Genomic DNA, 10945 nt, shown 5'->3' with positions numbered 1-10945 from the left:
GGAATCAACCTGCGAAAGTACGGCGAGACCTGATGGATCCAGGAGGTAAGTTCCGATCCAGCATCCCTGCCTCACCCACACCCCCGCCCCATGATAGGAGACCTCCCCCAAGGCCTCCAATCCACCTCCGAGGGCTCCCATCCCCCCTATCCCACAGGCATCGCATTACCCCCATGAGGCCTACAAATCCCTCCTCCCCCGAAGTTTCCGATTACCTCACGAGGCAACGATTCTCACCTCACCCCCGCCCATCCCGGCCTGCCATTCTTACAATCCCCCTCCCCCTCACCCTCCCCCGATACCCCGCCCAGGATCACTCCCTCCTCCCCCTCCCCCGATGCCCCGCCCAGGATCACTCCCTCCTCCCCCTCCCCCGATGCCCCGCCCAGGATCACTCTCCATCTCCCTCCCCCCCATGCCGCGGCCAAATCCCTTCCCCCTCCCCTTTCCCCCTTTTGCCTATTTTGGGTCTGCGAATTTTTGGACTTCAGACTCATTTCCAAACACACTACAAACGCATACATTACAATAATTTTGTTCTGATGGTCCCTAATACATGAAGAGGTATCGCATCGCCTTGGCTGCTTTCGTTCTGACATCTTGCTCGTGATCTGACAGCAAGGCAATAATCTGCTCACAAATCTGAGCTGCAGACTGTGATGTGTAATAATGTGGTGGGGCATTGTACATGAGGAAAGCGAGGAATGTCAATGCGTTCCCTCTGACCGCAGGAAGCACATTCCTTAGGAAGGCGGCACAGCTCCTTATGTACAAGGGGATCTGGTTGTCCAAGTCTTTGGCAATGTGCCTGGAGATGTTGCTTAAATAGTTCTCATAATCCAGGGTGGTCTCCTCCGAGGAAATTCTTGGAACATCTTGGATATGTTTGCTGACTCCATTACTGTAGCGTAGGAATTCAGCACGGATTTGCAGACGTTGGTGACTTCAGTGCTCTCAGCGTTGAGATGTAGCAGCAAGCGGATCAAGGTGGACTTGATGTGCTCCATATGTGGAGGGTTCATTTCCACACTCCCAAATCTTATTAGCTTGCCAAGAACATTAAACGCCGCAGCTCTCATTGTCTCATGCTGATGTTCCAAGTAATGCTGAACTGCCAGTGCCACATCATCAAGAATGGGATTTGTATAATCCTCCTGGAGCTGACCCAGAACTTTGCACATGCTCGACATTGCCTCAACTGCAATGAGATTCTCGGGTTTGGACTTCTGGTCAATCACAGATAACATTGTGGACAACAGTTTGGTGCAGTATGTGTCTATCCGTTGAGAAGCTCCAAATGCAGCATTTCCCAAACCTTGTACAGCGAGCCATTGGACAATTGGGGACTCATCAAGCAAACATCGAAACAAATTCTCCAGAAGGGTATCCATCAGCAACAAGTCCCACACCACGGAATGATTTAAAAGCTCCCCAAAGAAGGCAGCTATTGTGATCCTCTGACTCTCTCCTATGTTGACAAGGCAAGGAGTGAGTTGCTCCACAATGCTGATCAGATGCGGGGCAGCACACGCGGTCAATATGCTTGCCAGCAGTGTAACCCCCTCATGGTGCTTTCTTGGGCTCACGATGAGATCCCAACCTCCCATTTCTCTCATGATGCGATCATCTCCCTTTCCCTGTGACAGGACAGCTCGAAGAATCTCAGCTGAGTAATGGCAAGCGTCGGCATAATTCAGTCTTGGAGCAGGGCCGAAGGTGTTCCCAGCCTTTGGAATTGTCAGAAAGTTGGTCGGAAAGCGAACCCAGACACTGAAGCTGAGATGAATCAGAAGGGTGCTGACTAATTGGGGGTAGAGAATGTTTATCACGTGCCCTGAGTCAGGCTCACATACCACATCACGAAGAGCACAGAGGACAGCTAAAGACTGCTCTGTTGCTGAATCTTTTGTATCTGTGACATGGCAATATCTGCCGTCATCATACAATGATTTGATGTTGTTCAGTAAGAATTTGGCCGGTGCTAATGCATTACATGTCAGGAGGGATCGCCATATGTCACAAATATATCCATCAAATGGAATGGGGTAAGTGAGGAGAGCGGACAAAACTGCTGGCAGATGGTGTGAGGCCAGAATGGAGATTGAATGCGTCACTGCATTTCTCACCCGCGGCTCAGTAATTGAACGCAAGTGACGGCTCAATACTTTGAGTGTTCCCCAAATGTCTGCAAGGGTGGCTCCACGTGTTGTAATGAGGACATTTGTCACAATAGAAGCTGTGCAGGAAATGTTCCGGTGCTTGTCTGTCAGCCCTTTAAAGACTGTGAAGAGTAGAGTGTTCAACTGCTCATGGGCTATGCACTTGGATAAAACGTTACCGACAGCAGTGCAGGTTTGAAAGAGGGCCTGACTGGTAAATTGCTTCAATCCGCCTTTGATGGCTTTCAGATGCTCCACTTCCTTATCTTGATGACCCACTGGAAAGCCTTCAAGGTGTAACTCGATATACAGCAATCCATACAAGCTTTTAATGGCTGCCTCCCTTACAACATGCGATGGATCTGCACATTGAAGCCCCACACATCCAATAATCCTCACCAAGTTATGGGATGGCACCTTATTGCTAACTTGCAGTTTCTCCAGGTAAAATGTCACCAGCTGTAAAGTGCTCTCCATTGCCTTTTCTCGCTCATGGTCCCGTGTGGATTGGATCTCAGTCTCCATGGTTTTAAATACAGAATGAAGCCCATCAGGAGACAGATCCAAAAGTAAGCATTGCTTCAGGAGACCCTGCACAGAGGCCATTGTGTCGGTGTGAAGCTTCTGTCTCTCTGCCATGTCCATGTTTGTACTTTGGTCGGCAGTGCTGCTCTCCCAATCTGGCAAACTGAAGACACGATTCAAACAGATGCTAATCAGCTCAGTCTCACTGCTCAGTGAAGGCTGCAGTTTGATGAGGGCTGCACAGGCGTCCATGGCAGATTTTCGAACCCAAGTGCTCAATATCTCCTTTGGTTCGGCAGTGATCAGCTCCTGCATGCAACTCAGCAATTCTGCCTTTCTGCTGAGAGTGTAGGGTGGGTGTTCTTCGCTGGGTTGGAAAGCTTTGGCCAACAGTGTCACAGTGTTTGTCAAACTTAATTTCAGTGTCAAGTCCTTCACCTTGGATTTCAGTCCAAACATCTTGGTGTTGAAAAGAGCCAACACATTGTGCAGAATGTCGGTCTCGATTCTGGGCAGAATGAGGTCCCGAGGACAACGTGACATAATCTGCCCATAACATAAAATGAGCGTGCTTTTAACTTTCATTATGTGATTGTCAACCTGGTGAAAGGGACTTGATATGCACAAACGATTGAACTCCATGAAAGCCTTCAGTGTGATGAGCGTGGTATCTATGTGTGTTACAGCACAGTCACCAATTCCAGCGGCTACCCTGTCTCTCTCTAAATCTTCATTGTGCTCAACACTTTGAAGCATCTGATGAAGACCTTTACTGACGATGTCTTTGTCTTGGGTCAGTCGGAGCACTCTCCCTAAACACTTGTACAGAAAAGCCCTCTCTGTTGGATACAGGCGACAGGTGTGAATGCAGTGGGTCATTTCTGCGATGAGCTGGGTGATCCACACCTTATCCGCGATTGCCTCCAGAGTCTGGGACACAACTCCCAACAGTTTCTCTTCCCACTCATTCTGGAGATTGGGCTTCTCTGAATTCTCCTCCAGAAAGTTACATAACATTTGGAATTCCTTGTCCCATACTCTCACTGTTGCTGGGTGGATGTCCATTGCCAGGAGAAATAGTAAGCCCAGAGCAGGAACACCGCTGCCTTTTCCATGGCACAGAGAAGAAGACACAATCAATAGCGGCTCAGGAAGAATTGGATAGTCCTCGTAATTAAGAACAAATTGTGTATTGCTGGCCATCAATCTCTTTATTCCAACGCAATATGAGGAACCACAGACTATTGTAAAGGCTTCAGTGTACTTTACTGTGATCACAAACTCCAGTAGGTAGGACCAGAGGACATCGCCAATCGGTAAAGTTCCCACCATCAATTTCAGCAATCCTTCGCACTGTCTCCTTAAATCCTTATCCGTAACCACGGCCGCCATTACGCTGCAGAACTCCTCTTCGCTTTCAGTACTCTTCTCGTTCTCCTCGGTGGGCAGAGCACACTGTTGGATGATAAATTCCACCAGCTGCTTTCCTCCCTCTCGCTCCAAGTAATTGTGACAGGCCATTGTGTATATTACCTGGGCAAGGATTCCCTTCACTCTGTTACTCCCAGTTAAAAGTGATCGTCGCACACAATTCAGAATCTGATCCTTCTGACTCTCCATGTTTGAAGGGACAGTATCGAGAAGGTACTTCAGCACGGCCAATGCCCCGAGTTGAATTTGCTCATTGTCAATTGCCAGTTGCATCCGAAGGAACTCTAGTATCTGGCTTGTAAATGCCGGAGCTAGAACTCTGAAGCAGCAAAGGATTTCATTTAGCTGCTTCTCAGAAAAGGTGTTTTGGGGTTGTTCCATCACAATACAGATCTGCTCATGGAAAGTGATCAGCAGAATCTGCAGTTGTGTCACGAGTACTTCACTGTTCCTCTCGATGGCAGTGCGCAGGACACTGCACAGACACCGAGTGACAGAAACATGGTACACCAAGAGAAGGGTTGGAATTAAGCTGGGGAGCTCCTTGTCCAGTTTGTCATTGGGTAGTAGCTGGATTTTCTGGGCGACTGTTTCTCGTATTGCTCTGCTCACCTTGGGCTCTTTCATGGGCAGCCAGGAATTCAAAAGCAGATCGTAAGCCGCAGAAATCTCATGAAAGAACATCTTCTTCTCAAGTTTAGGTTTTCTGGTCCCCTCTGGGTTTGACAGGTACATTTGAATGCTCTCACTAAGAAGCCCCAATGAAACACAGAGAGTCCACTTCATTTCCCCATCAGTTACTCCATGCAGTGTGGGGAGCAAGTTTCTCAAGACAGGCTTGAGCCGAGGTACCAAGCAATGCACGTTTGCTCTACACAGCCTTGCCAGTGTCAGCACCACGTAGAAATATGCTTGGGTCCATGGTTGGCACCCCGACTCGATGTACTTGAAAATTTCAATGGGAAACCTGGCACCCAGACTAACCAGGAGGCAACTTGCCGCTTCCTGATGGTCAACATGCTCTGATCTGATCATGTTCATCAAAGCCAAGTTGCTCAGTTTTTTAGCCAGCCGTGTGTGTAAGTGTCCAAGGTTATCCTTTATTACCAACGTCATCGCCGTTACTAAGGCCCAACGTGGGGCCGGCCGCAACTTGTTTTTGGTCAGATATTTATGGCAGTACGTAAGGACGTATTTATGATTGATCCTTCCCAGTTCTTGCAGTGACTCAGTTAATCTCATTGGAACAAAGTCATCTTCATCAGAAAACAGACTGATAATCATGGCCATCGAACAATTTATTCTGTTTGTCACCATTTTGCTGGAATTCAATCACTTCTCTTGTTTCACACAATGTGTCCTAGTGATAAACAGACTTGTAACAACACAGAGTTCTCTGCTTTTACTCACCGATTATCACCAGTATTGCTGCTGTTATGTTGTCGATTTGATATTTCGACCTTTATTTGTCTCGACCTGAACACGGGCTCTTTCTCTCCTGTGAATGGAACTTCTCACACACAGAGATGTCCGTCCTATGCAGACCTTTCTTTGTAGATTCCTAATTCGATGGTCTTGAATTAATTTAATGCTTTAAAGCTTTTGGTTGATTGCTTTGAAAAAAATTCTTTGAAAAACTCTCTCCCTCCTTCTCCTCGTGGTCAAACACAAAGTTTAACTGCTGGATGACCAAGCAGCCGACAGCTTTATGTGGAAAAGGCACCGTGTCAGTATTTCCTGCTTTTGTGAAGTCACGAATTTCATTGTGACGTCTTGTGACTTGAGCTGTCACATGACCAGCCAGGTGATGACCTCACTGGTGAGGGTGAGCTCACAATTGATTGAGTCGTGTATCTATGGGTTGATTGTTAAACTGCTTTTACAATGATTGTTCAGAAAGCTAATGATCAATAATACAGATTGAAGTGTAGAATGTATCAATGTGTGTTGCTGACAGGGTGCACGGACCCTCCATGCCTCAGATTCCCATTATGAGCTCCCAACGGGTGAAGCTCAACACTGGGAGTCTGAGCCTGTAATACCTCCCTTACACAGCACCATTGCCGGGGTTCAGCTCCAAGCAGTAACCATGGGCTATATGGATTGCAGTCAGGTATATCAGTTATACCAGGGTTTCAATTCTTTCTCCGAGCGACCATTGGCCACGCTGCCCACCTGCAGCATCAGAAATGGTAGTGACCCCATCAGAATGGACCAATAGTGTAAGGGTGAGCAGCAGGGCACGCACAGCAATGTTTGCTCATCTCTGGCCTCATTTCTGCAACTGTGCTTGAGGTAGATTCATAAGAACATAAGAACATAAGAAATAGGAGCAGGAATCGGCCATACGTCATCTCAAGCCTGCTCCGCCATTTAATCCGATCATGGCTGATCCGATCATGGACTCAAGCTCACTTCCCTGCCCACTCCCCATAACTCTTCAGTCCCTTATCGGTTAAGGAACTGTCTATCTTTGTCTTAAATTTATTCAAAGACTCAGCTTCCACAGCTCTCTGAGGCAGCGAATTCCACAGATTTACAAACCTCAGAGAAAAGAAATTCCTCCTCATCTCAGTTTTAAATGGACGGCTCCTTATTCTAAGATTATGCCCCCTAGATCTAGTCTCTCTCATCAGTGGAAACATCCTCTCTGCATCCACCTTGTCAAGCCCCCTCATAATCTTATATGTTTCGATAAGATCACCTCTTATTCTTCTGAATTCCAATGAATAGAGGCCCAACCAACTCAACTTTTCCCCATAAGACAACCCCCTCATCTCCGGAATCAACCTTATGAACTTTCTCTGAACTGCCTCAAAGCAAGTATATCCTTTCTTAAAAATGGAAACCAAAACTGCACGCAGTATTCCAGGTGTGGCCTCACCAAAACACTGATAAACTGTAGCAAAACTTCACTGCTTTTATACACCATCCCCTTTGCAATAAAGGCCAAGATTCCATTTGCCTTCCTGATCACTTGCTTTACCTGCGTACAAACCTTTTGTGTTTCTTGCACAAGTACCCCCAGGTCCCGCTGTACTGCAGCAATTTGAAATTTTTCTCTATTTAAATAATAACTTGCTCTTTGATTTTTTATTCTCCCAAAGTGCATAACCTCACACTTTCCAACATTATACTCCATCTGCCAAATTTTTGCCCACGCAATTAGCCTAACTATGTCATTTTGCAGGCTTTTTGTGTCCTCCTCACACATTGCTTTTCCTCCCATCTTTTTATCGTCAGCAAACTTGGCTATGTTACACTCGATACTTTCTTCCAAGTCATTAATATATATTGTAAATAGTTGGGGTCCCAGCACTGATCCCTGCGGCACTCCCCTAGTTACTGATTGCCAACCCGAGAATGAACCATTTATCCCGACTCTCTGCTTTCTGTTAGTTAGCCAATCCTCTATCCATGCATATATATTACTCCCAAACCCCTGAACTTTTATCTTGTGCAGTAACATTTTATGTGGCACCTTGTCAAATGCCTTCTGCAAGTCCAAATACACCAAATGGTCTCCAACATTTTCCCAACCACAGATGTTTGGCTAACTGGTCTATAATTTCCTGCTTTTTGTCTACCTCGCTTTTTTAAATAGGGTCATTACATTTGCACTTCTCCAATCAGCTGGGACCTCCCCAGAATCCTGGGCATGTTGGTAAATTACAACCAATGCATCATCTATCCCTGCCTTTACTTCTCTTAAGACCCTAGGATGCAGACTCTCCACTGTGATGGATGTCGTGCACGAGTTCAATATGATGCACTCGATCCACTTCGAGTGTGCATCGACTACGATCAGGAACATTTTCTCCATGAACGGGCCCGCATCGTCTCCGTGAATGCGTGACCATGGCCTGATGGGCCAAGGGCATGGGCTGAATAGAGCCTCCCTGGGGGCATTACCCAGTTGGGCGCACATCGTGCACTTGCGAACCCAGTGTTCCAGGTCTGAATCAATCCCCGGCCACCATACATGTGACCGGGCAATGGCCTTCATTAACACGATGCCAGGCTGCTCGCTGTGGAGTTCCCTGATGAATGCTTCCCTTCCTTTCTGGGGCATGAGTACCCGGCTGCCCCATAACAGGCAGTCGGCTTGAATGGAGAGCTCATCCATCCGTCTCTGAAACCGCCTGACTTCCTCGGGGCACGCCCTGTGTGCGGGCGCCCAATTCCCAGTCAGGACACATTTCTTTATCATGGATAGGAGGAGGTCCCTGTTGGTCCAGAGTTTGATCTGTCGGGCTGTGATGGGGGTGCCCACAGTTTCAAAAGCCTCAATGGCCATGACCATCTCGGCGCTCTGCTCCGACGCCCCCACGGTGGTGGCCAGTGGGAGCCTGCTGAATGCGTCAGCGCAATTTTCGGTGCCTGGCCGGTGCCGTATGGTGTAGTCATATGCAGCCATCGCTGTATGCGAGCTGACGCGTTAGCGTTGACAACCTTGGTGTCAGACAACAGGGATGTTAACGGCTTGTGATCCGTCTCTAACTCGAACTGTCTGCCGAAAAGGCACTGGTACATCTTTTTCACACCGTACACACCCGCGAGTGCCTCCTCCTCGATCGTGCCGTATCCATGCTCTGCCTGGGAGTGCGACCTGGAGGCGTAAGCCACCGGTTGGAGTCGGCCGTCATCGTTACCCTGATGCAATACACACTCAACTCCGTAGGATGATGCATCGCATGTTAAAACCAGTTTTTTATAGAGCTCATGCAAAATCAACAGTTTGTTGGAACACAACAGGTTCCTCGCCTTATTGAAAGCCCGTTCTTGACAATCCGCCCAAAACCATTCACAACCTTTATGGAGGAGCATGTGTAATGGCTCCAACAATGTGTTTAAGTTCAGCAGAAAGTTCCCAAAATAGTTCAAAAGTCCCAGGAATGATCGCAACTCCGACGTGTTGCCGGGACTGGGCGCCTGGTAGAACGCCTCAGTTTTTGATTCAGTGGGCCGGATCTCGTCTGCGGCAACTCTCCTGCCCAGGAACTCGACCTCTGGGGCCAAAAACACACGCTTGGCCTTTTTCAGCCGCAAACCTACCAATCCAATCGGCACAGCACTTCCTCCAGGTTGCGGATGTGTTCCTCGGTGCCACAATCCATTATAAGGATGTCGTCTTGGAATACGACCGTTCCAGGGATGGACTTAAGCAAGCTTTCCATGTTTCGCTGAAAGATAGCCGCTGCCGAACGAATGTCAAACGGGCACCTGTTGTAGACAAATAATCCTTTGTGCGTCGTGATGGTGGTCAGAATCTTGGAATTTTCCGCCAGTTCCTCAGTCATGTCGGCCGAAGTGAGGTCCAGCTTCGTGAACAGCTTTCCACCTGCCAGTGTGGCAAAGAGGTCCTCCGCTCTCGGAAGCAGGTATTGGTCATGCAGCGACACTCGGTTGATGGTGGCTTTGTAGGCGCCACAAATCCTAACCGAGTCATCTGCTTTGAGGACGGAAACGATGGGACTTGCCCAGTCGCTGAATCCAATGGCCGAAATTATGCCCTCTCTGAGCAGCCTGTCCAGTTCACTTTCAATTTTATCACGCATCACGGACGGCACCACACTGGCTTTGTGGTGCACTGGTCTGGTGTCCGGAGTGATGCGTATCACTACTTTAGTGCCCTTGAACGTACCGACACCGGGTTAAAACAGTGACGCGAATTTTTGCAAGACCTGCGAGCATGAACTTCGCTCCACAGATGAAATGGTGTGCACATCCCCCCATTTCCAATACATCTCAGCTAGTCAACTCCTTACCAAAAGTGCGGGGCCATTTTCCGGAACAATCCAGAGTGGCAGCCGGTTCTGTAATCCATTATGCGTTACCATCAAGTTTGCACTGCCCAGCACTGGGATGATCTCTTTGGTGTTCGTACGTAGCTGCGTCTCAATGCGTTCCAGTTTCGGCCTGCTAGCTCTGTGTGACCATAGTCTCTTAAACTGTTGGGCGCTCATGAGAGACTGGCTAGTTCCCGTATCCAGCTCCATGTGCACCAGGATGCCATTCAGTAAGATTTTCATCTTCATGGGTGGTGTTTTAGTGTATAAGCTGTGAACGTCAGCCACATGAACACTTTGAACTTCAGCATCCATGGTTGTTCCCCAGGCCTCATCCTGCATTGCAGACCCCTCGTCTGGTTCCTCTGTCTCGCAGACTAGCCTCGCTACTGTCTTTTTGCACATCCTGGCCAAGTGTCCACTGACATTTCAAATCCTACAGGTATAAAGCTGGAACCTGCAACTTTTGGCAGTGTGTTATTGCTGTTAACAAAAGGACTATTCCCAGGCATTCCTCTCTGATGGCCCGTTTACCTATTTCTAAGCACTCTGAATGGTCCCATCACGGGATGCATTGTTCCTCGTGATGACATGAATTGCCGATCCCCTTTCCATTGTCCCTATTGTGGGCCCACCCTGGAACTTGTTGCTGCCTGGGCAGAGTTGAATTTCCCTTGCCTGTCTGCCTGGGCGTTGTCGAATTGCCCTTGCCTGCCTGCGGTTCTGTGTTCTGGGTTCTGTATCACTTTACAACATTAACTTCCTGGTTCATCGCAACGTTAAAACCAGGGCTGCGTGTGTAAATTAGCTTGGTCTCCTCTTCCCCTGCCATGAAGGTCTGAGCTATCAACGCTGCCCCTTCTAAAGTCAGGTCCTTGGTCTTTATAAGCTTCCTGAAAATGCCAGCATGATTAATGCCCTCAATGTAAAAGTCCGTTAATATCTCCCCCCTGCAGGCATCGGAGAACTTACAGAGACTGGCCAAACGCCGCAGTTCCGCCACCAAGTCCGAGACGTTTTGACCCTCCAGACGCCGGTGAG

At 48.2% G+C, this 10945-nt stretch overlaps 1 protein-coding gene across 1 annotated transcript; it reads right to left on the bottom strand.

Moving 5' to 3' along the window:
• Nucleotides 1-821: 821 nt before the first annotated feature.
• On the bottom strand, nt 822-5405 carry LOC139243686 (maestro heat-like repeat-containing protein family member 1). Its single transcript, XM_070870830.1, has one exon. It carries the CDS (start codon nt 5403-5405, stop codon nt 822-824), a length of 4584 nt encoding a protein of 1527 aa, XP_070726931.1.
• Nucleotides 5406-10945: the final 5540 nt, after the last annotated feature.

The sequence above is a fragment of the Pristiophorus japonicus genome, unplaced genomic scaffold (genome assembly GCF_044704955.1).
Source record: "Pristiophorus japonicus isolate sPriJap1 unplaced genomic scaffold, sPriJap1.hap1 HAP1_SCAFFOLD_182, whole genome shotgun sequence".
NCBI lineage: Eukaryota > Metazoa > Chordata > Chondrichthyes > Pristiophoridae > Pristiophorus > Pristiophorus japonicus.
Note: the sequence above shows the minus strand (reverse complement) of the source record. Positions and strands in the feature narration are given on the sequence as shown.